The 26,881-nt window shown below is 37.3% G+C and overlaps 1 protein-coding gene across 12 annotated transcripts in view; it reads left to right on the forward strand.

The window, feature by feature from the left end:
- APC (APC regulator of Wnt signaling pathway) overlaps nt 1-26,881 on the forward strand; it is a 183,419-nt gene that overhangs the window by 110,411 nt on the left and 46,127 nt on the right. For 8 of the 12 annotated variants that reach the window (XM_075541390.1, XM_075541391.1, XM_075541393.1 and 5 more), the window contains 2 exons: nt 12,497-12,580; nt 20,128-20,232. In XM_075541390.1, the coding sequence (XP_075397505.1) occupies nt 12,497-12,580; nt 20,128-20,232 (189 nt within the window). The remainder of the gene's footprint in view (nt 1-12,496; nt 12,581-20,127; nt 20,233-26,881) is intronic. The other 4 variants (XM_075541392.1, XM_075541385.1, XM_075541386.1 and 1 more) reach the window with 1 other exon arrangement.

Consider the following 26,881-nt stretch of genomic DNA (forward strand, 5'->3'; position numbering starts at 1 on the left):
GCCCCTGTGGGTTTCTGAAAATGGTTTTCCTAGATCTTCACAGGAGCAGAAAATCTCAGCTTTCTCCAAAGTACTGTCTAGTGTGACTGAACCACTGACATTGACATTGTGATCAGTAAAGCATAACCCACTATGCCAGAGTTCTTTAATTCAAACTAATATGCACTTATGAAGATAAGTTAAAAAGTATCCTCAGCTCATATATACCAGGCTTATTGCAAACTAAGCATGTTGCACATGTTGCTGTAATCAGTAGACTGCTGCGGACAAGTTCTCTCAGCAGTATACTTGTGTCACTCTCCGTAGAGTACTTTCAAAACCAGGCTTACCCAAAGAGTGGCTTCTAAGGGACTTATTAGGAATAAAAAACTGCTCTGATGAGAAAAGAGCCAAGAAAATTGTGCTGAGGAATTTTTTGCTCATCAGGACGATATATCTGCTCATTCTTTGAGGGCAGTGTAATGATTCGATTTAATGTCAGTTTGAAGAACTATGGAAGTGCAGAGGTGGAGTTCAATCTGTCGATCAGGTCACATCCTGATGATGTTCCATTGGGTTGTGACTTTAAGGGAACCTCTCTGCTACTTTTTCTTCCTGCCTTTTTCTCACCAGAGCAGTTTTCATTTTCTTAAAACAGCTTCCTAATAAGTCCCTGTGTCCTTTGAGAAATTTTATCAAAATTATCCCTTTGGAAAAAAGAAAATAAGTCACCTTAATCTTTTTAAGTGAATTCTCAGCTTTGAATTTAACATATCAAGCTGCACCCCTTAGGTGCCATTCTTTGGGTAAGGCTGGGTTTTTTTGTTTGTTTTTGAAGGTACTCTACTGAGAATGAGAACTTTTGAAATCCCTTTTTAAAAGTCACACAACTTTAAGAATTATGGGAATCAGCTTTGTTTTAGAAAATAAAAGATTGTCTGGTGAACAGACATTTTGCTTGAATATTTTTATGCTTTATCATAGCATTGAATGTTATGATGGCAATAAACATTTTTACTATCATCACAAGAAAAGCAAATAGTTACATTTATTGTGTTTAAATATAGCTAGATGTGATCAACGGGTCAGGTTTTCTTCTGTGTGTTTTAACTGTTAAAATTGTTACAGTACTTTATCACTGGGGGATAATATTTGTTCTGGAATCTTTTATTGATGGGTTGCATAATCAAAAAGGTTTGGAAATGACTTCATCTGCCTTCAAATGCTTTTCCACATGGAACAACCACTTTTATAGTATAATTTTGTTTATTTTTCAAAAATATTTTAACATTTTTATTGGGACTTCATCACATATCATATAATTCAATATATAAGTCATGTCAAGAAAAGTTTACAATCATTGCCAAAATTAGTTTAGAACATCTTTCCTGTAGTCATTGTTACTAGTGTAATTATTTTTCATGTGTGGCAAAAATATATACAACAGTGGAGAGCAAATGCCTTGAGAATGATTGGGGCAGGGAATGTATGGATGTGCTTTATACAATTGATGTATGTATATGTATGGATTGTGATAAGAGTTGTATGAGTCCCTAATAAAATGTAAAAAAAGAAAAGAGGAGAAAAGAAATGATTAGGGCAAAGACTGTACAGATGTGCTTTATACAATTGATGTATGTATATGTATGAACTGTGATAAGAATTGTATGAGCCCCAATAAATTGTTAAAAAAATATATGTATATATACAACAAAACGTTCTTCAAATCAGCAACCTCGACATGTATCATTCAGTGCCATTGATTATACTCTTTGTGTTGTGTAAGCATTATTATCCTCTTCCAAATTATTCTACCCACATTAATATAAACTCAATGCCCACAAGCAAAAAGTCCTCCTCTTCACCCATATTAACCATTGGTCAATATTTTTAAGTAGTTTTCCTGATATAATATTTACATATAATACACTTCGACAGTTAAATAACTTTTTAAGAGTTGCGTATAAATCATCACAATCCGTGCAGATACTCCCTCCCCACTCCCACATTCATTGTTTGCTCCCCAATTGCCCTCATCCTCCCTACTCCAGTTCGCAATAAACCATTGCTTCATTTATTGTCTCTATGTATCCATTCCTTCTGTGCTTCGCAAATTGGGAAACCTAATAGAAATAATAAAAACAGAAACAAGAAAATAATATAACAATAAAGAGTAAGAAAGAAAAGGCCACCAATAATAATTTTAAAAAAGCCAGAGAAGACATTTTTCATTGAACAAGTGAGAAATATTTGAGCCTAGAGCAAATTTAGGTTGAGTCAAGAGGAAGGTAAACTAACCAAGTATCATGTACCTTGGCTTGATCCACCATAATCAAGTTTACAGTCATCTCTGTCTGATAGCAAAGCTGTTCCAGTCCCTCTCCTGTGGCTATAGATCTGCCAAAGACAATCGGACTAGATACTCTACAGATGGATGTTGGCCTCCCACTGTACTCCATAGCCTTCTACAAATTGAGTGTTCACAATTTCAGCTCTCCTGACACTTTTCCTTTCATCTTTTATGAATTTTGTTATTGTCCTCTTTGGATCACACTGACTGGTGTGCTTCTTCGATATGGACTTAGTTGACATCTAGCTTAGATTGACTGCTTGTTTGAATGCACACCTTTAAGACCCCAGATACTATTCCAGTTGATAGCCGGGCACCATCTGCTTTCTTCACCACACTTTGCTCTTGTACCGTAGTCCTTTTTTTTATCCTGATAAGTAAGTCAGATTTTTATCAGGTTTATGATTCTTTTGTTTGTTTGTTTGTTTAAACATTTTATTAGGGGCACATAGAACTCTTATCACAATCCATACATAGATCAATTGTGTAAAAGCACATTTGTACATTCATTGCCCTCATCATTCTCAAAACTTTTGCTCTCCACCTAAGCCCCTGGCATCAGCTCCTCATTATTTCCCCTCCCTTCTCGCTCCCCCTGCCTCATGAACCCTTGATAATTCATAAATTATTATTTTGTCATGTCTTGCCCTGTCCGATGTCTCCTTTCACCCACTTTTCTGTTATCTATCCCTCAGAGAGGAGGTCACATGTAGATCCTTGTAATCAGTTCCCCCTTTCCACCCCACCTCCCTCCACCATCTCAGTATCGCCACACACCCCACTGGTCCTGAAGGGATCATCTTTCCTGGATTCTCCGTGTTTCCAGTTCCTATGTGTACTAGTGTACATCCTCTGGTCTAGCCAGATTTGTAAAGTAGAGTTGGGATCATGATAATGGGGGTGGAGAGAGCTTTTAGGAACTAGAGGAAAGTTGTATGTTTCATCTTTGCTACATCGCATCCTGACTGGCTTGTCTCCTCCCCGAGACCCTTCTGTAAGGGAATATCCAGTGGCCTACAAATGGGCTTTGGGTCTCCACTCTGCACACACCCTCATTTACAAGGATAAGATTTTTGCCCTTTGATACCTGATCCTTTTGACACCTTGTGATTGCAGAGACTGGTGTGCTTCTTCCATGTGGGTTTTGTTGCTTCTGAGCTAGATGGCTGCTTGTTTACCTTCAAACCTTTAAGACCCCAGACACTATATCTTTGAGTAGCCATGCACCATCAGCTTACTTCGCCATATTTACTTATGCACCCATTTTTCTTCAGCGATTGTATCATGGAGGTAAGCACACAATGATATGATATTTTTGTTCTTTGATGCCTGATGACTGATCCCTTGCCGTATCAAACTGGTAGCTAAATTTTCCATTTATTTAAGAAATGTATTTGGGATTTGGATTGGAATTGTTTTGTATCTGGATTATTTTAAGTAGAATTAACATTTTCACAATATTAAGTCTGCCTATCGGTGAGCTCAGAATATTCTTCCATTTATGTAGGTCTTTTGGTTTCATTGTAATTAGGTCCTGTATTTTTTTCTATATAGTCCTTTGTTTCTTGAGTTAGGTTTATTCCTAAATATTTCTTCTTTTGTGTGGTTATTGTAAATGGTATTTTCTTCATATCTTTAGCATAGCTTTTTCACTAGCATACAGGAGGAATACAATTAATTCCCGGTTAGTTTTGTGTCCTACTACCATGTCAAATTCTTCTATTGTTTCCATTAGGCTTTTTGTAGAGAGTTTTGGGTTTTCTACATATAGGATCATATCATCTGCAAATAGTGAGGATTTCACTTCTTTACCAACTTGCATTCTCTTGATTTCTTTTTGTTGACTGATGGCTCTAGCTAAGACTTAACAGCACATTGTTGACTAAGAATAATGATAGGGGACATCTTTGTTTGGTCCCTGTTTATGGTTGAAATGTGTTTGTTTTTCCCCTTTGAGTGTACTGTTGGCTGTTTGTTTTTCTTTTTTTTTTTAACAATTTATTGGGGCTGATACAATTCTTTTCACAGTTCATACATATACATACATCAATTGTATAAAGCACATCTGTACAGTCTTTGCCCTAATCATTTTTTTCTCTTTTCTTCTTTTACATTTTATTAGGGACTCAAACAACTCTTACCACAATCCATACATATACATACATCAATTGTATAAAGCACATCCATACATTCCCTGCCCCAATCATTCTCAAGGCATTTGCTCTCCACTTAAGCCCCTTGCATCAGGTCCTCTTTTTTTTTCCCCCTCCCTCCCCATTCCCCCCTCCCTCATATGCCCTTGGTAATTTATACATCGTTATTTTGTCATATCTTGCCCTATCCGGAGTCTCCCTTCCCCCCTTCTCTGCTGTCCCTCTCCCAGGGAAGAGGTCACATGTGGCTCCTTGTAATCAGTTCCCCCTTTCCAACCCACTCACCCTCCACTCTCCCAGCATCGTCCCTCACACCCTTGGTCCCGAAGGTATCATCCACCCTGGATTCCCTGTACCTCCAACCCTCATATGTACCAGTATACAGCCTCTGTCCTATCCAGCCTTGCAAGGTAGAATTCGGATCATGGTAGTTGGGGGGAGGAAGCATCCAGGATCTGGGGGAAAGCTGTGTTCTTCATCGATACTACCTCGCACCCTAATTAACCCATCTCCTCTCCTAAACCCCTCTATGAAGGGATCTCCATTGGCCGACACTTGGGCCTTGGGTCTCCACTCTGCACTTCCCCCTTCATTTAATATGATATATATATACATATATACACATACATATATACATATACACATATATACACATACATACACACACTTATATCTTTTTTTTTTGCATGATGCTTTATATCTGGTCCCTTGGGCACCTCGTGATCGCTCTGGCCGGTGTGCTTCTTCCATGTGGGCTTATTTGCTTCTGAGCTAGATGGCCGCTTGTTCACCTTCAAGCCTTTAAGACCCCAGACACTATCTCTTTTGATAGCCGGGCACCATCAGCTTTCTTCACCACATTTGCTTATGCACCCATTTGTCTTCTGTGATCCTATCATGGAGGTGTGCAGTCAATGATATGATTTTTTGTTCTTTGATGCCTGGTAACTGATCCCTTTGGGACCACTCGATCACACAGGCTGGTGTGTTCTTCCATGTGGACTTTGTTGCTTCTGAGCTAGATGGCTGCTTGTTTATCTTCAAGCCTTTAAGACCCCAGTCACTATCTCTTTTGATAGCCGGGCACCATCAGCTTTCTTCACCACATTTACTTGTTCACCCACTTTGGCTCCAGCCGTTGTGTCGGGAGAGTGAGCATCATAGAGTTCCAATTTAATAAAAGAAGGTATTCATGCATTTAGGGAGTGTTTGAGTAGAGGCCCAAGGTCCTTCTGCCACCTTAATACTTGACCTATAAATATAGACACATAGATCTATTTCCCCATTCTCCTATATATATATTTGCATGTACATGTCTTTGTCTAGACCTCCATGAATGCCCTTTGACTCCTAGCTCTTTCCTCCATCTCCCTTGACCTTCCTCCTGCCCTACTACCATGCTTCATTGCCACCTGGGCTAGAGTATACCTCTTCTCTTAGCAACCTTACCCTTGATCATTTCCCACCAGGCCTGCCACTCCCCCTTCTCTACCATTTGGGGTCCCATGTTTTTTCCTTGTCCCTGGGTTTGTTAACACCACTTCCTTACCCCCACACCCCAAGTCCCCCTGGAACTGTCGGTCCCGTTGTTTTTCCTCCAGATAGTTCATCCAGCCTGTCCTATTCAGACAGACCTGTGGAGTCACTAACATGCACGAAAACAAGACAGAGGAAAACAAAGCAACAGTATACAACCAGACAACAAAACAACAAAAACAAACCACTGAAAAAGAACAGAACAAAACAGTTCACAAGAGAAAAGCTTGTAGTTAGTTCAGGGATCGTTTGCTGGCCCTTAGGAGCGTTTTCCAGTCCAGTCTGTTGGGGCACCACGCCCTGGCCCCAAAGTCCACTTTCAGCATTCCCTGGGGACCTTGCCACTCCATTCCCTTGCTGTTCCGCTGCACTCCCCCAGTGATTTGCCTCGGTGTGGTGGGATCAGGTCAGGTGCAATTCCCACACTGTGTCTCCGGTGCTGTCCCCTGTATCGCCCTTAGTCACTGATTGGCATCATTTCTCATAGTGGGGCCAGCCATGTTGTTCTCTCTGTGGACTGGCTGCTCTACTCAGGAACATCATCATCACGGCCTGGTGGGCCAGGCTGTGCTCCACTCTCTCCTCCTGCCCCTTCATCTGCTCCCGTGTGCTCTGATCAAATATGTCCATCTCCCATAGCTGCAGAGTCAATGTCGTCCTTTGGAACAAATTCTTTTCGGGGAAGGGGCAGGAATCCACTTAATTTATGGTGCTGGGGCCAGCCTCCCAGACCGGCTGTTTGTTTTTCATATATGCCTTCTATTATGTAGAGAAATTTCCCTTGTATACCTATTTTGTTGATTGTTTTGATTAAAAATGGGTGCTGAATATTGTCAAATTTCTTTTCTGCTTTTGTTAATATGATTGTGTGGATTTTATTCTTTACCTGTTTATGTGGATTACATTGATTGTTTTTTGAATATTGAACTATCGCTGCTTCCCTGAAATGAATCCCACTTGGCCATAGTGAATTATTATTTTATGTATAATGTTGGATTCTATCAGAATTTTGTTGAGGATTTTAGCGTCTTTGTTCATTAATGATATTTGTCTTTAATTTTCTCTTTGTCTTTTGTTTACACTGTGTTACAGTGGCTTCATAGAATGACTTCAGGGGTTTGTTGTCTTTTTCTGTGTTCTTGAATAGTTTGTGGAGTACTGTTGTCAGATCTCTGAATACTTTGTAGAATTCTCCTGTAAAACCATCTGGTTCTGGGCTTTGGGCTGTTTTGGGTTGGTAGTTTGTTAATGACCTGCTCTTTATCTTCTTTCACTATGGATCTGTTGAATTTTTCAATATTGGTCTGCATTAATTTGAATGGATGATGTATTCCTAGGGATCTGTCCATTTCTTCTAGATTGTTGAATTTGTTTGAATACAGTTTTTAATAGTACTGTGTTATTTTTATTTCATATGGATCTCGTGTAATCTCATCCTTTGAATCTTATTCTGTGTGTTTGTATATTTTCTTTTTTTTCTCTCTCTTAAGCTTACCAGTGGCCTATTTTACTCATTTTTAAAAAAACTACAACTAGATTCTTGTTTTTTTCCATAGCTTTTGGTTTTTGTTTTCTGTATTGTTTATTTCTGCTTTGATCCCTATGATTTCTTTCCTTATTTTTGGAGGATTTATGTTCTTGTTCTGGTGTTTGAAGGTAATTGTGTTAATTTGTTAATTTTGGATTTCTCATCTTTTCTCATGTGTCTGTTGATTGCTATAAATTGACCTGATTGCTACTTTTGCCTTACAGATTTTTAAAATTTCTTTCCTTATTTGCGTTACTACCCAAATAAAATTTTAAGTATTATGTTGTTCAGTCTCCATGTGTTTGTGTCTTTATATTTCTAATTGTTTTAGTGTTGATTTCTAGTTTTTTAGCATCATGATCTGAGAAGATAGGTTGTATGATCTTTTTTTTTAAGCATGATTTGTGTGGTCTAGTATGTGGTGTATTCTTAATACCTATAAGGTCAATTTTGTTGACTGTGTTATTGAGCTCTTTTATGTCTTTATTGAATTTCTTTCTTGGTGTACTCTCTTTCCTTAACAGTGGCATATTGAAGTCTGTTGGTATTATTGTTGAGGTGTGTATATCCTTTTTTAAATTCTGTGAGAATTTGATTGATGTATTTTGAGGGTCATTCAATGGTTGCATATATGTTTATTATAGTTATGTCTTCTTGGGATATTGTTCCCTTGATCATTATGTATTGTCTGGTTTTTTTTTTTTAGATTTCCTTGAAGATTATTTTCTTAGATATTAATATTGCTATTCCTGCCTTCTTTTGATTGCTGTTTGCTTGCCATACTCTTGTCCAGTACATGATTGTTAGTTTGTTCATATCTGTTACAGAGGTGTTTCTTGTAGGCAGCATATTGATAGATTTTATTTTCTTATCTGTTGTGCTTTCTAGTTCTTTACTGGTGCATTTAGTTCATTAACATTCAGTGACTTTTTATATGCATTTGTTACTTTCACTGCATTTTATTTGTGCATGTATGTGCGTGTTTGTGTGTGTTGTGTTTAGTTTCTTTGTTCTTCTATGTTAGTTCATTGCTTAGGATGTTCCTCTGTGTGTGTTGATTTTTGTGAGGAATTATCTTGTATTTTGGTTTGGGATTTTTGTGTTGGTGGTGGTGGTGGTTTGAGTATTTCTTATGAATTTCTTTGATTTCTTTTTGTCTTGGAATACTTCTATTTCTCCATCGTATTTGAGTGATATTTTTTGCTGGGTACAAGATTCTAGTTTGACAGGTTGTTTTTTGTTTTTTTCCTTAAGGACTCTCTATATGTCACTCTATTGCCTTCTTTCCTACATGATTTCTGTTAGTTAGTCTAATAGCTGACCCTTTGTATGTACTGTGTATACTCGAGTATAAGCCGAGTATTTCAGCACCTTTTAAATGCAGTTTTTGTGGTAAAATTAGGTGCCTCGGCTGATATTCGGGTCATCTTATACTTGAGTATATATGGTAATTGTTCTTTTTTCTCTGGCTGCTCTTAGAAGTTTTTCTTTGTTCTTGATGTTAGGCATCTTGATTACAATGTGCCAGGAAGTTTTCCTTTGGGGATCTCTCCTGATTTGGGGTGCCTTCAGCTTCCTGGATAATTTTCTTTTCATCATTTAGGCATTGAGGAAAGTTTTCTTGCAGGAGTTCTTTGACTATTCTCTTTGTGGGTTTTTTGGTATCTTTCTCTTCTAGAGTCCTTATAAGACATAGGTTGTTCTCTCTTTTGTGTATTTGTTAATTGTTCTTTTAGATTGAAGTCTATAGATTTGTCTTCAATCTCATTAATTTAGTTTCCATTTATTCAATTCTGTTTCTCTGTTCTATAGTATTGTGTAATTTTCTCATTGTAGTGTTTGGCTTTTGTGTTTCTGTTTTGAATTTTTCTTATAAGGCATGTACTGAGATTTCTAGCTTCTCAAATTTTTTCCCATTTCTCAGTTCTTCGTTCATCTGTTGTATGAATACAGTCATCCTTTTAAGTTATTTTTCTGATAATCTCATGGCCTGTTCAACTTCAGGAATTTCATTTAGGCCTGCTTGGTGTTTAGCTATTTTTTTCTGTGTGTGTGTGTGTGTGTGTGTGTGTGTGTGTGTGTGTACACGTGTACCAATATCTTCTGTTGGTTCCTGGACATCTTGGTGTAGCTGTTTAGGAGTATTAGAAAGGTGGGCTATGTGGGAGTAGTTAGCTCTGTTAGGTGGTGCACTGATGGGCGGTAGACACTTTTTATTAAGTATTTTCAGGGAGAATGTTAGATTAAACGTTAGAGGGGGATATCAAAGAGTGTAAGCGGAAGTATTAGCCATGGGAGAAAGAAAGGAAAAAAAGAAATTAAAAGGGAAGGATCGTGTAATGTTAATTGGTAGATTAAAGAAAGGAACTTAGACCGGGGGAAAAATATTGCCTTCTTTTGAAATGACAGAGGGATGGATAATAATATTTCAGGAGAAAATAATTGCTTCTGGTTTTATGAGGAAAGAGGATTGATGAGAGGCAAAGAAAGGAAAAGGTAGACAAAAAGGGCTATGAAGTAAAAGTTTAGATATTAAAATTAAAGGGGGAAAGGTCAAAAGACAAAGTATTAAAAATAAAAATGGAAAAGATAATACCAGAGTAAGAAGCAGAAGAGCTGTTAATGTATGTTTGTTTAGGCTCTAAGCTTTGCCCAGGAGCTTTGTCTCTGATGTCAGTTGATGATGTGTTGAGGGACTAGAAAACAAACTCAGTAAACTGAAAGTAAAATAATAACCCCTCCCCCCCCCCCAGACCAAGGGATAGGGAAGTCCTAACTAAGGTTCAATTATAAGAACAGTGCCTGGCTTTTTATTTTAAGAGGGGGAGGGTATAGGAATGATAGAACACACAGAAATAACAGTACCAACAAAAGAATAGTTGGGGTACCTTGTCCTGGGGGTAAATCAGGACTGTGTGGAGCAGACATCTTTTGAGCACTACCTTGCGGTCCTTTAGGATGTTAGAATATGGTTGAGATTAAGGGGTTAGGGGAATGGTTTTGGTGTCTTGTAGGGCTGAGAGTTACGCATTCTCATGAGTTAGGTAATGGACCTGTGGAGGATCCGGTTGGAGGAGGTGAGGTTTGCTCCTTTCAGATGAAAGAGGTGACTGAGTGTGTGTGGAGGAGTGGGGTCTAAAACTGCCTGCCACCTACCTAGGTGGTCTAGGAGCGATGAAGCAATAGCCTACTCAGAGAGCAGTTTGCTTGTCCAAGTGGCTTCAAGTACTGATCAGGGGCTGGTGTGATGAGACAACTGGCAGATTGCTCAGCCTATCCAGTACCTCAGCCAGAGCAGCCTTTAGACCCTGGGGCTTATGGGGTTTTTCTCATGTACAAACTCCCCGCTTCTGTTTTGTAAAACTGCTAGTGCAGTTTCTACTTGTATTATTACACTTTAATACCTTGCTAGTAGGCCACGTGTGTGTTGTCTGCTAATAAGGGTGTAGGAGAGCCTAGAATGGCTGTGATTTTTGGGTGCCTTAAGACAGGGTTGTGCAGAGCTGAACCTCAGGAATTGGGTATTAATTTTCCCAAGTGGGGCTGGAGCTCCCTCAGTTTATGTAGAGAGTTAGTTTAGTCACTACTTACGCCTGCTGCCTTGTAGAGTTATCCTCACGAGGCTTGGTAGGCTGTGTTATCCCTGCTATCAGGAAGATAAGGCTGTGAGGGGATCAGAACCAAATTCTGTTGGCTTGGGCTAAGAGCCACACCTATTTGTGCTTATATTCTTTCAGGCTGGTGTCACAGAGCTATGTCCCTGCAGCTTGATCAGCCACCCTAGCCAGTTCCTGGACCAGGAAAAACTGGTCAGGAGAGTTGGAGATCTGGCTCGTGCTGAGGGCCTATGACAAAAGGAAATCTTATTAGCCGGTGTTGCTGCACTTTCGTTTTAATAAATGTGTGTTTACTTATCTCTATATTGAGAATCTTGCGCTCTAGAAGTGTGGAATGCCCCTCTCCATGGCCCCTATGTGCTTGTCTCTATGAGTTCCTGCCATTTGTGCTACTTAATTACCTTCTTTCTCCTTTCCTCTGTACTATAGTATAGAGTCTATAGTGTAGTTTTTGATATCATGATATTAGGATACCAACTACATAGAATTATTGAAAAAATATATCAGCAGTAATTGTATTTTATTTATTTTCTACTTTTGTAAGTTTTATTCACAGTTTAACATGGTGTTCTGTAGTAACACACATACCACATACATACACGATTAGTCTACTATATACTGAGGCAGGGTTATTTCTAATTTTCACACTGACATTTAAGAGTTTAGGAAACTCTTTAGGTAGATAATAGGCAGATTAACAAACTCACATAAGACTACAAAACTATAGGCTTGTTGACTTAAAAACTCAATCCCAAGTACTTGTATTTTAAAAACATTTATATTTGAACTTTCTTAAAACTAATATTTAAAAATAATAGTTTTTTATACACAATGTGATTTGTTTTTCTCATTTCTGCATTTATATAATTTAAAGAAACTTTAGCTCTTATTTTAAAAAGTCTTTTTCTACAGTGTTTCAATTTTACATTTTTTAATTTGTAAATTACTGCTGTGTGATTACTTAAGTGCTTCCAGTAGTACAAAAACAAAAGCTTTACCATCATTGTGATCCTAGTGTTGGAGGGGGGAAGTGTTTAGCTATAATGAGCATTTGAGAAATACTAATGACTTATTAATGCATCCTACAATTCAATATATGACTTATTTGTTAAATTTTTCTATACAGAGCTAGGTATCTGTGCATAAAATGAGCTATTCTTATATTTTAGAATTGAACTGACCCTGATTTGTCCGCAGTGTATGGATACACATACATACTTGCCTACATAATAATGATTTGACATAATTATAAGCTATTAAATTGTCGCCATAGTAGATTATTTACACTAGTGTTCTCAAACAATATCTAATTTATGTATATATTTTATTTTAGCGAAGAGTAGCCAGAATTCAACAAATAGAGAAGGATATACTTCGTATACGACAGCTTTTGCAATCCCAAGCAACAGAAGCAGAGGTTAGTAAATGCATTGTTTATAAGTATAAATGTTTCCTAAGAAAAGGTGATATAATTAATATAATACATTAAAATTGTATAGCTGTTCTTCTAAAGAATTGAGATACTTTATAAAATTTATCTCAAAAAACTTTGACTATTTTTAAAAATCATTTTATTAGGGGTTCATACAGCCCTTCTCACAATCCATCCATTGTGTCAAGCACAATTGTACATTTGTTGCCATCCTCATTTTCAAAACACTTTCTTCCTACTTGAACCTTTGATATCAGCTCATTTCCCCCCACACCACTCTTCCTCCCTCACGAACCCTTGATATTTTTTTTCATGTCTTTCACTGACCACTGTCTCCCTTCACCCACTTTTCTGTTGTCCATCACCCTGGGAGGGGGTTATACATAGATAATTGTGATCCGTTCCCCCCCCCCCCATTTTCACCTTAACCTCCTGGTGTCACTATTCTCATTATTAGCCCTGAGAGGTTTATCTGTCCTGGATTCCCTGTGTTTCCAGCTCTGTACCATGTACATGCTTTGGTCTAGCTGAATTTGTAGGGTAGAATTGGGGTGGTGATAGGGGGGGATAGGGGGTAAGAAGCATTAAAGAACTAGAGGAAACTAGATATTTCATCGGTGCTATACTGCACCCTGACAGACTCATCCCTTCCTTGTGACTTTTCTGTAAGGGAATGTCCAATTGAACCCAGACTATTTTTGTGTTACCATAAATTCAGACATCTTACTTTAGCCTTTTCAAGTCCTGAAACTACCCAGTTTATATGATGGAACCCCAGAAGGCCCCAGAAGTAGCTATACTTGGTACTTCTGGGAGTGAGGATAAAAAAGTTTAAAAGAAGGAACATGATTGAATCTATGTTAAGCAGATGGTTCCTTCAGAACCTTTCCACAGCTTTTGTAAGGACTGTCTCCCTTACAAAAGATGAGAGGTTTGTTTTTTTAAAGAAAGACTGTAACTAAGGTTCTTTCAATAGAAATGCCTAACTATTCCAACATATATAAAAATTCAACTCAAGACAGTCCCGGGACTGAAACTCATTTGTAATTTGAGGATTGACTATACCGCTAAGAATGTACGTAGTACCCCTACTATCATGACCCTAGTCCTGCCTTTCACTTCGGGTTAGACCGGAACATGTTCACAGGAACAGAGAAGAGATAAGAGCTAACAATACATGAAATCCAGGAACAGGAATGGGATTTAGTGATATCTGGAGAGTAGGGATAATGTGAGGAGGAAAGAGGAAACGATCGCAATGATTAACACATAACACAGACTCACACTTAACACACACCTGGGGGACAAACAACAGAAACCGTGGGGGGAGGAAGACAGCTGTTGGTTTAAGATATGAAAATAATAGTAACTTATAATTATCAAGGGGTTGGGTGGGGGGAGGAAGGGAGAAGGGGATAAAAAGGAGATGGCATCAAGGGCTCAAATCTAAAGTAAATGTTTCTGGGGTGGAGACACAGGAGAAGGAGAGGCAAGGGAGAGAAAGTAGGTGTTAACAAACCCTGGGACAAGGGAACAAATGATCTAAAAAGTGGTGACGAGGGGAGTATGGGATGCCTGGTGGGGCTTGATGAAGGGCAATGTAACCAAGAGGAAACCTGGATGAAGGGCAAACATGATGGAGGCACAGGGCATTTATAGAGGTCTAAATACAGGCATGTACATCAATAAAAGTATTTATAATAATAGGGTAATATATGTACACATATTTATAGGTTTATTATTAAGATAGCAGACGGACATTGGCCTCTACTCAAGTACTCCCTCAACGCAAGAACACTTTTGTTTTCTAATAGCTTGGCATTCCGTGATGCTCACCATCCCAACACGATCACTGAAAGAAAAATGGGTGCATAAGCAAATGTGTTGAAGAAAGCTGATGATTCCTGACTATCAAAAGAGGTAGCATCTGGGGTCTTAAAGGCTTGAAGATAAACAAACCGCCATCTAGCTGGGAAGCAACAAAGCCCACATAGAAGAAGCACACCAACCTGTATGATCATGAGGTGGCAATGGGATCAGGCACCAAAGACCCAGAACGGAAAATCTTATCATTGTGAATGAGGGGGAGTGTGGAGTAGAGAACCAAAGCCCATCTGTAGACATTTGGACATCCCCTTACAGAATGGTCACAAGGAAGAGATGAGTCAGACAAACAGTATAGTACTGATAAAAGTCACTCAACTTTCCTCTAGTTCCTTAATGCTTGCTTACCCCAACCCCCACTCTCATTACCCCAGTTCTACCTTACAGATCTGGCTAGACCAGAGCATCTATATATAGAGGTACAGATAAGAGCTGGAAAAACAGGGAATCCAGAACAGATAAACCCCACAGGACCCATATTGAGAATAGCGATCCCTGAAGGGGAAGGAGAAAGTGGAGGGAGAACGAGGGAACTATTCACAACGATCTACATATAGCCCCCTACCAGGGGGACAGACAACAGAAAAGTGGGTGAAGGGAGATATTGGTTAGTGTAAGACATGAAATAATAATAATAATTTATAAATTATCATGGTTTCATGGGAAAGGGAGGGGGGAAATGAGGAGCCTGATAGCAAGGGCTCAAGTAGGAAGAAAATGTTTTGAAAATGATGATAGCAACAAATGTGCTTGACACAATGGATTTATGTATGGATTGTGCTAAAAGTTATATGAGCTCCCCAATAAAATGATTTTTTTAAAAAAAGAATGATGGCAGCATATGTACAGATATGCTTGATACAGTTGATATATGGATAGTTATAAGAGCTGTAAGAGCCCCCACTGAAATGATCTTTTAATAAAAGATAATAGTAATGTGCATAGTGAAAATATATCTAATAATATAGAGTTGAAAATTAAGAGAGCAGATAGAATGTATCAGCATTCTGCCACTTAATAAAGTTGTTAAAAGCATGATGAATCATTGATATTAAAATGTTTTTGTATTAAAGGGTGTATACTTTGACTTAACTTTATAAAAATACACATAAAATATTCACATGTATCATGACTTTATTTCTCATGCTGGTGAATAATATTCCATGATATGGGTAGGACATTTTGTTTACTCGTTCCTTGATGAGTATTTGAGTTGTTTACAGTTCTTGGTTATGATAAAATATACTGAAGTTAGTATTCACATAGAGGAGGTATCTTCTTTATCCCCTGCTTTGAAATTATGGAGGTATATTTCCAAGAAGAGAATTGAAGTTATTTTATGTTTAAATTGTTTCCCACAGAATCTGCCCTTGCATGTGTACCATTTTATCTGGAAAAAATTAATAGAAAAAGTTACAGTGGTTCCCCATCCTCTCTAGGACATGTTGTTTTCTGTCTTTTTTTATAATGATCATCCTGGAAGGGTGAATGGTATCTAATTGTGGTTTTGATTTTCATTTCCTAAATAACAAATAATAGTCTAGTCACCCTTAACATACAGGTATCTACAGATATCTGATAACTACTGTATATACTCGAATATGAGCCAACCCGAGTATAAGCCGAGGTACCTAATTATTATTACCTGGGAAACCAGAAAAACTGACTCGAGTATAAGCCTAGGGTGGAAAATGCAGAAGCTTTTGGTGAGTTTCAATAATCAAAACAAATGAAAATAAAATTACTAAAATTGAGACATCAGTGGGGTAATGTATTTAAATATTTATTTTAAATGAAAACATAAATAAAAGGACAAGTCACTTAACATTAATAAACCAGCACAGTAAGTGGAAAATAGGTTCAATAAAAACAATAAGGTATCAACAATAATACCTTAAGAGTACTGTTCCCCGAGCTCAATCAGCAACCAAACTAAAATGTAAAGAGCTAAAATCCTTCAAAACTGGATTCCTCATCATCCGTTTCCCAATGCAGAGCTTCAGCTGGTGTGAGGTCATCATAGCCGCTGTCCTCACTGAGATCGCCGTCATCACCCTCACTGTTGTCATTTTCATACAAAGCGCAGTCTTCACTGCCATCCACAGCATTACTAATACTACAATTCTGGAAGGCACGTCTCACCGTGTCTTCTGGAATGTCTTCCCATGCATCTCGAACCCACTTTGCTATTAACTCTATGTCAGGCTTCATGAGATTTCCTCCTTTTGTTAGTCAGGCTTGACCAGATGACATCCATTCATGCCACATCCTTCGCACATGGTCTTTAAAAGGCTTATTCAAAGATACACGTCTTAGGACAGTTCTGATTGGTTAGATGTGAGTAAACAAACATTCAAAGCCCTGCAGTGTCAGCGGGCCTTTGAATGAACAGCGGAGAAACGGCAATGGTACCACTGACCCGTGTATAAGCCGAACCCCAGTTTTTCAGCACATTTTTTGTCCTGAAAACTCTGCTTATCCACGAGTATATATGGTACTCAAGTAGTTTCACAAATTCATCAATGCTTTCCATGTTGTTGTTAAGGGCCCTCGAGTTGGAACCAACCCAAAGTGACCCTATGCACACTAGAACAAAACACTGCCCGTCCTGTGCCATCCTCACAATATGCTTGAGCCCCGTGTTGCTGTGGGGTCAGTCCATCTCCTTGAGTGACTTCCTCATTTTCACTGTCCTCTGCTTGACCAAGCTTGAAGTACTTCTTCAGGTACTAGTGTCTCCTGACAACATGTCAATAAGACAAAGACATATCTATAAGACAGAGTCTGGCAACATGTCAATAAGACAAAGACATATCTATAAGACAGAGTCTTGCCATCCTTGCTTCTAAGGAGCACTCTGGCTGTACATCCTCCAAGACAGATCAGCTTGTCCTTTTTCCAGTCCATGATACTTTCAATATTCTTCAGCACCACCAGTCAAATGCATGAATTCTTTTGTCTTCCTTAGTCAATGTCCAACTTTCATAGGATGTTGAGGCAGTTGAAAAGATAATAACTTGGATCAGGTGCACCTTAATCCTCAAAGGACTATCCATGCTTTTCAATACTCTAAAGAGGTCTTGGGCAGAAGATTTACTCATGATTTTATTAATTAATACTATTAATTACATGGGCATTTTCAATCATTTTCTTGATTTTTTCACATTATTAACCACTCTGCTTGAAATACACTCTTTTTGGCATCTGCAGTATAGCACCTCTCTCGCCTTTATTTATCTGAACATTAATTGTAGGTATTATTTTAAGGCTGCTAATGAGCCACGGTAGTATAGTGGGTTTCACATGGGGTTGCTGAGAAGTTGAGAGTTCAAACCCACCAGCCAATCTAAGGTAGAAGGAGTAGGTAGTCTGCTTCTGTAGAAGACTGACAGCCCCAGAAGTCCTGGGGGAGCAGTTCTACTCTGTCCTATGGGGTCATAAGGAGTTGTAACCAGATTATTGCCAATTAGGACTTATTTCTCAGTTCCCTATAGATTCTTTCTCCTTGGGACAATCTCATTTATACTTATGGCTTCAGTCACCAACTGTGTGCTCTTACTTGCTAACACTGAGTTCCAGAGCCCTAAATCTAGATGCCTACTCTACTACTCCACACATATGTGTCAAGGCACTTTAAATCCAACATAGCCAAAATAAAATTTTTGGTTTTTTTCTCCCTGAAGTCCTGCTTACCCTTGAAGAGAGAAAGGGAGGTGGGGGTGGGGGAGTGGGGGCGGGGACGCCCTATACTCCTTCAGTTCTTATCTGTTTCAACCCTCATTATTCAGTCTGTGAGCTTAAGGATTAATTCTTTATTCTGGACCCCTTCACTTGAGACCCTCTTCTACATTCAGTCTATTGTGAAGACCTGTCAGATTTACCTGTGTGTTGTTTTAACTGCCAGCACTACGTCTAGACTACAAAGTATCATTTCAAACTTACTTAATGTCTTAGACTCCTAACTGATCTCTCCTATTGCCCTACTTCCAACATTAAGGGGGAAAATTAATGTACATGCTAATGTATACGTGAGGGCACTAATTTAGAAAGAGAAAAGGCCAGAGTAACATAGGAGATTTACACTAAAATTCAAAAATTCAATATGCTTTGGGGTTGCTTTTTGTGTGTTTTTTAATCGTCTTGTTTCATTTTGTTCTCCCTGTTATTCTCAGTGCTGCAGTTACACAGGATTTGTTGACTTCCTAGAATAAGCTGTCAACCTCAGGCTTCTACATCTCAGCTTCTGCCTGCATCTAGCCCACTACCCCTCCCCTTTTCTTGGTTACTATATATACTCTTGTATAAGCCGACCCGAATATCGCCAAGGCACCTAATTTTACTACAAAAACTGCATTAAAAATGTGCTGAAAAACCCAGCTTATACACTAGTGTATAAACGGTAACTCATATTTATTTTTAGGTCTCTGTTTAACCAATGCTTCCCAAGAGAGCTCTACCCGAAAATCTCGGACCATTGACCTTACCTCTATTACATATTCCTAGTACTTTGTACCCTATTTTCATAACACTTGTCGAAGTTTTACTTTTTTTTCTCTTATTGTTTAACATTGTCCCTGGCTAGATTTTATGGCCCAAAGAAGCATACAGCAAAGTCTGCCTGGCTAGCACTGTACCCTCAGTACCTGTCACAAGTAACTAACACAGCAGATGCTCAGTCATTTTTTTCCATCACATATATTGATACTTTCAATTATGTTAGTATCAAATCTTTGTGGGTTTTAGTAATCTTTATTTTATCTCTAAGTTTACATTGTCCATTTCTACTCTTATTTTGTTGTTTCATAATGTAATTTTTAGATAGCACCTTTTTTGCTAATTATTGTGAACCTACTTTTGCCTACCTGCAACTAATACCAATGTATGGATGCAAATATTAACATGCAAAATTTTTAATTATATTTTAAGTGATCCAGAAAAGCGTAGTCTTTAAAAATTCCTTTTGGGCTCATTTTGTATGCAGAAGGATATCCAAAAGGAATTAAAACAAACATTTTGTAATATAGCCATCATTTGTTATATGGAATAGAAATGGCAGTGTATCCAGGAAAAATGGTCATTTTAATATCTTTGTAAAAATTCTACTACAAAGTCAAACAATAAAATAAACTTCTACCATCTTTTATAGAAACAATTACAAATGTACTTCCTCTTGGAAAATGATATACTTTCCCCACAAACTTTTTTGAAGTGCTTTATAATGCAATTATCCAGTCTTATGTCAGGCTTTCTAAGTATTTTTATTTGAGTTTATCATTTTAGTTTTTACATGGGTTTTTAAATAAATGTTTATATATTCTATGCATAAATGTGCCTAGCCAGAGATATTTGTAAGCACAGTATTTGTTCTAGTTGGGTTATATTTCTGAGAGTGATACGAGCACAGCTGCTGGAAGATGGTGTTTCTGTGAGTCTTAGGAAGCACTGTGTCTTACACAGCTATAATACTCATGGGACACACTTCACTTTTCTCCAGTGTTAGACATTGTTGAAGGTTATGAAGTATAAAGTGCAGCTATGCCTTTGTGAATCTGTATGATTGATGTATTCAGTTATTTAAAGTAAAAAGCTGTGGTTTAATGAAAGCAGACACCATTTTGCATGTAATGATGCTAACTCCGTATTAACAGAGGTCATCTCAAAGCAAACATGACGCAGGCTCTCATGAAGCTGAGCGACAGAATGAAGGCCAAGGAGTGGCAGAAATCAGCATGGCAACATCTGGTAGTGGTCAGGTAAATGTATTATTTTGTTTTTAATTAAGCATTCAAAATACACCTGGAGTCAAGTGCATTTCAAAAGAATCTCTAAAGCTTGCGTGTTTCTTTAATCCTAAATGGTTGTAGCTAGAAACATTCTGTACAAAAAATTATTACATTCCTTTATTATATCTAACAATAATGCTTTCAAAATTTCTAAGTATTTTTTAATCTCTAAATTTTGTATCTGTTTTAGTAAAAAATGGCTTGAGTAGAGTGTTTGAAATTATATATGTGACTTGTCCTAGGTATTATTTCTTGCATCAAATAGAATTACTTTATCCCTAAGGCATTCTATGCAAAAAAAAATTTTAATTGATAATCATTAGGACTTATGTTTTACTTCAAGATTTCATACGTCTAAACATGTAACTCTTACTGAAGAAGATAACCCTAATGCTTATAAAGTTCAAAGAAATGGGGAGAACAACTTGGAAGGTGTAAGGTCCACACAGCTTACAGGATGTAACCATGGCACTGCACTATACATGTCGAAATCATTGATTGGTGTATGTTCCATGTTTGTATTGTTAACAGCAATAACCAGAAAATATGTAGCCTAATCCTGTTTAACTATTATCACCTCTGTTTTAGCAGTATTATGGAACATCAACTTGATTTTTATTTTCAGTGTAGAACCGTTTCCTGGTTATGCTGCCACTCATTTTCTATGAGCAATTTTATTGGACTCTCCTAATATGGCGGAATTTTTCTTTGGATTTTTCTGTATTACCAATTTTTTGTATTTTTTGTGTTATAAATGAATGCTTTTTAACCAATAAAATGTCTCTAAATTAGTTGTAAGGTAAATTTCCTCCTATTGATAAAAACAGTCCTTTAGTCCATCTAGGTTATTTTTTAATACATTGTTTATGAGAATGGACTTGTTTAGAGTTATTAAAATTTAAAGCTGAAATATATCTCTTACTTCAGTATTTAAGTTTTTTTTTTACTGAGTTTAAAAAGAAACTTTTACTCTTACCAGTTAGCATCATAAATTATTTCTGTGTCTAGTGTTTATTGATTTATTTGGGAAAGTCATGCATTACCACAGAGATGTAGAAAGAAGAAAATCTTTACAGAAAAATATTTGCTATGGTTAGACCTACTCTTAGTGCTTTGGGTATATTTTAAGTATTAACATATATACTTTGAAAACCATATCTGTTCATGTATTTTTAATAGAAGAAAATATGAGTAGAATGTTTATAATCATGAGATGGGTGGCACTACAGTCAAATTTCATTGTTTAAAAGGTAAATTTTAAATAAAATTTGGAAATTTCAGAATGCTAGAAAATTATAACAAAGTTACAAGACAATCAAAACCCAAATTCATATTTGCAAACATTTATGACCAACACAAAGGGAAAATTAAAATATATATGTTGAGGGGTGCCATTGAGTTGATTTAATCTCAGTGCCAACCCCATGTAACAGGGTAGACCTACCCTTAGAGTTTTCTAAGTTGGGATTTTATGGGAGCAGATGGTGGAGTCTTTGTCCCACTGAGCCACCAAATGACTTCCAATCATCATCCTTTAGTTGCCAGGCAAGTGCTTTACTGTTGTACCACCAGGCTCCTTCAAAATACATAAACATTTGTCTAAATCATTTATTAAATTTGGCAAAGGGCATGAGCAGGAAGTAAAAAGGAGAAATAAAAATCACTTTAGAAACACATGAGAAGATCAGTTGTATTAATAATGACAGATATAATTTACAATAGACAGACTTTGGAAGACATGGGTGGTCTAAAAGTCCATGTGCTCAGTTGCTAAATGAAAGGTTGGAGTTTTGAATTCACTGAGCAGTGCCTTAGAAGAGAGGTCTGGGGATCTCCTTCTGGAAAAGTCAGCCATTAGAAAACCATTCTCCGACACTGGGGTCAGCATGAGTCAGAGGCAACCGACAGCAACTCTTGCTTTTTGTTTTTATTTTGCTGAAATTGGGTTGGTAAATATCAATAACAATTCTATAAAGAAATAATCATTCTCATATACTACTTTTAATTGTATATATTAAATGTAATGAGAACAAGCTTGTAAATGGGAACAAGCTTTTTGGAGAGCAGAATTACACAATATGTAACTGATGTATAATATACCACCTGCCTTATGGCTTATCATGACCACGTCTAAGATATTTCATTAATCAAGTAATGGGAAACTGTGCTGAGACATCTTTGAAAAGATTCAGCATGACATTACTTATAACAACAAACAATTAGAAATCATTTACATATGCATCAGTCAGATAAGTAATTGGTTAAATTACAGTCAGCTGTAGGTAAATGCTTAAGCATTCAGGCTCTAGAGTCTGCATTTTAGAACATCATGTTGCTAGTATGGAGCCAAGCACATAAACCACCAACCCAATACAGGGAACTGACAGTTCAGGACTTAATGGATTCTGAAGAACAAAGAAATGTTGAAGAAAGAATGAGGAAGAAGGGGAAGTAAAATTTTACAGTGAAAGGATTAGATTTTTTTCTAAGCTGAATCAGGGACTTTTGCTTCCTTGAAACATAGGCTAAACTGCTTTGCTAAAGTCAGTAGGCAGGTTCAGGAAACTGAGCTGTTATGTTAAAATATATGAAGAAAAAAACAAAAGAACTGTAAGACAACTCTCATACTATTCTGATGAGGAACCACCACCCCATTCCCAGAGAAAATCCAGAACACTCTACAAATAGTTAAATGGCAATTGAAAATGCCAACATTACCCAACTCTTCTTAATTCTTGAAGTAAATTTTTGTGATTTTTGTATTTCTATGTATGTGTATATTAAAATATATCTGTACATTTATATTTAATGTTTCCAGCTCCCAAAGACAAAGATTCATAAAGATACTGATATTAAAAGCAGTAATGAAAACTAAATTTTTTTTAAAAATCAGGTTATTTCAAAACCCTTTTATGGAGTCATCAGAACAGAACTCCATCATAAATAGGGACCGGAGGCATAGAATAAGTGTTTAATATATGCATACTGAATATTAGTTCATCTTATAAATGTAGAAAAATATCACATTTCTTCATTTTAAAAAATGCTCTTGATAAAGACAAATATATAACCTCATGCATATGTGTATATGCATAGAGAAATGTCTAGAAAACTCGCTATTTTTTATGGTATATATATTTTTTATGGTATATATATTTTTTAATATTTTATTGGGAGCTCTTACATATATCATCACTTTCCATCAATCACATAAAACAGTATTGTACAATTGCTACCACAGTCGGTTTCCAAACATTTTTTTTACATAGATGGCATATAATATTTTAAAAATACCATTAAAACAATGTATTATTTAAGGTTAAGTATAATATGAAGGGATTTTTTTAAGTGTAAGAAATGAATTAAAATATAATGGCATCGTCCCACTTTCCCTCACTTCTTTGTTTTTTCCTTGCGTTTTTACACTTGATCTTAGCCAAAAGGCCGAGAAGCGATGTGTTTTGGGTTTATTTTTTTTTTAATGATTTTATTAGGGACTCTTACACCACCCATCTCGATCCATACATACATCATTTGTGTAAAGCACATTTGTACATTCGTTAACCTCATCATTCTCAAAACTTTTGCTCTCCACCCAAGCCCCTGGAATCGGGTCCTCATTTTTTCCCTTCCCTCCCCACTCCCCCCTCCCTCATATCTTGCTAAGAATGTCTTTCTCAATGTTACCAGTAAGTTATCTCTCAAGGTTAAGATCAATGGTTTTTACTTCCTTATCTACACTTTTAAGTATTATTTTTAAAAGCCACTTAGTTGACCTATGATTCATGCACCATATAGTTCAATGGTTATTAAGTCATCATTACAATCAATTTTAGAATATAATCTTCATTCTTGTTTCCATTATTAGCTCACCATTACCCCCAATCTTCCTGCCACAGCCCTAAGGAACTAATAATGTACTTACTGTCTTTGTAGATTTACCTATTCTAGATTTCACATAAATCATACCAAAAAATCTTAACAAAGCTCCATCTAAGAGAAAGCAGAAGATAATAGAAACTAGTCAATTTAAAATGAATAAAAATGAAAGCAAATAACAGTATTTTAAATTCTAACCTAACTATATCTAAGATACTTTCCAGTGCACTCTGTCTGAGAGCAAGACTGTTCACATCCCTTGTAATTGGTCTGCTGGGATTCAATGGTGGCTTAGTCTGCATGGGGGCTTTGCAAATGGAATTTGGGTTTTCACTGTCATCCATAGCCTTTGTAAGCCAGATGCTCAGAATTAAAGCACTAAAATTGTTCCCTTCCCTGATCTTGGCTTTATTATTTATGATCTTTAGATCACATGGGCTGGTGTGCTCTTTCCGTGTGGACTTAATTGATACCTCACTTAGATGGCTGCTTATTTTAAGACAAGCCTTTAGATCCTAGACACTGTTCTTTCTGAATGCTGGGCACCATCTGATTTGCTCTCCACCCTTTGGTTATAGCACCCATGTCTTCAGTGATCACTTCATGAAAGCAAGTGTGGATCAGGACCACATCAGAAGAACAAATTGTTCTTAGATTGGGGTTTAGATAAGTGAGAGCTTAAAATAAATTCCTGTTTCTAAAGTTTACATATGTTCTGGTCTACTTTAGAAGCCACATTATCATCTTGAGAAATAATTTAACTCAACAACTCCTATGCTTTGGGTTGCTAACCCCGAGATCAGCAGTTCAAACTACCAGCTGTTCCCATGGGAGTTACATCCTTGTTCTAGAATTGAATGTGGTGATAATTCTTGACGTGACTGTATTATTGAATTGTATGACGGGGATGAAGTGCTAATAAAACTTAACAGCTTTACAGTCTCAGAAACCCACCAGGGTAGTAGTTCTACTCTAACTAGAATGGACTCGACAGCGGCGAGGTTAGCATTGAGAAGATCAGGAAATCTCAGGAGGAAATAGATCATGTGGCACAACCACCATATTACAAATATGTACAACAATCCCACGGAAGGGATGCTGGTCTAAGTAACTTTTGGACTACTCGGTAGACACTGTAAGGCTAAAAGCAATTAAAACACTCCCCCCCGCCCCCCCCAAAATCTTTTTAAAAATCAACTTCATGAGACATTTGGTCATTCTATTAATAGGACCAAGATTCCTTTAAACCAGTGGTTTTCAGCCCACGGGTCACAATCCCTTTGGGGGTCGAATGACCCTTTCACAGGGGTCACCTAAGATCCTTAGAAAACACATATTTCCGATGGGTTTTAGGAACTGAGACACTGCTCTTCTATCTGTCTCCAGGTATGTCCGCCCACATGCAGACATGCCCACATACAAGTACCCAGCGTGAAGACTGTTACCCATGCTATACCATACATCAAGACAAAATTTCATTTATTTGTCATTAGAAATAAATATTTCACAATATATAATAACATTGTTTTGTGATTAATCACTGTGCTTTAATGATGTTCAATTTGTAACAAAGCAAATACATCCTGCATATCAGATATTACAGGACAATTCATAACAGTAGCAAAATTACAGTTATGAAGTAGCAACGAAAACAATTTTATGGTTTGTCACCACAATATGAGGAACCTGTATGAAAGAGTTGCGGCATTAGGAAGGTTGAGAACCACTGCTTTAAACTGTTTTAATGCATGCCTGTACAAAGGAAAACTTTGTGGAGTTTGTCTTTGCTTTGTTTTACTATTTGCTTCAGGATCTTTTAAAAAAATAATATTGACACTAATTAAAAATGAAACTTAATCTCTGACTTTCTCATAGTTACTGTACTATGCTCAGCCAAGCTCCTTTTCTGGTGTACTTAATTTATCTCCAGTGCCTTGTGGGAATTCCTTCCATCACTCCTCTCTCACCTAATTTTCTATAACAGACTCCCAGCAGCTCTGCCCATATCTACTGTACTTTCATGCCTCTCAACCAGAACGATTGTTGCAAAGACCCAGTCACTCTCACTGTAAAACCTTACTGACTTCATTCTATCCTTATTCTTCATTCTATACTAAAGAGTAAGTATAACCCTTTATTATGGCGGTTATAATCTAGTTTCTGCCTAACTTACTAGGTCTTTAATACTTTGCTCTCACCATTTAAGCCTCATATATCTTCTTTCAAGTACATTATATTCACTGGACTCCCAGGAGAATCTTCTGTAGCATTCACGTTTTGTCCTATTCCGTGTGTAGTGCTCCTCTTGTTCTAGGATAGGTTCTCCAGAGGTGCAAAGCTAGTGAAGCATTTAGATAAAGACATTTATTTTAAGGAAATAGTTAGCACAGTTGTGGAGACTGGCAAGTCCCAAATCTGTGGGTCAGGTGGGAGGTTGAAGGCATCTCCTGAATTACGTAGCTGCAGAGGCTAACAACCCAAAATCTGTAGGTTAGGTGACAGGCTTCTGGCTCATGGGTTTCAGAAGCTGGCAAATCCAAAATCTGCCAGCAGAGGTCAAAGCTTCAGCAAGGTGAAAGTTGCTCACATCCCAAGAACCAGAGATTAGACTATGATAAAATCACTGTAGGATCAATCGAGCAAGGGACAACTTTGCCAGAACATTCATTTATGCTATGGAAACTATCTTAGTCTGGGTAGACTAGAGAAACAAATTCATAGACACGTGTATAGGAAATCT

The sequence above is a fragment of the Tenrec ecaudatus genome, chromosome 2 (genome assembly GCF_050624435.1).
Source record: "Tenrec ecaudatus isolate mTenEca1 chromosome 2, mTenEca1.hap1, whole genome shotgun sequence".
Classification (NCBI taxonomy): Eukaryota; Metazoa; Chordata; class Mammalia; order Afrosoricida; family Tenrecidae; genus Tenrec; species Tenrec ecaudatus.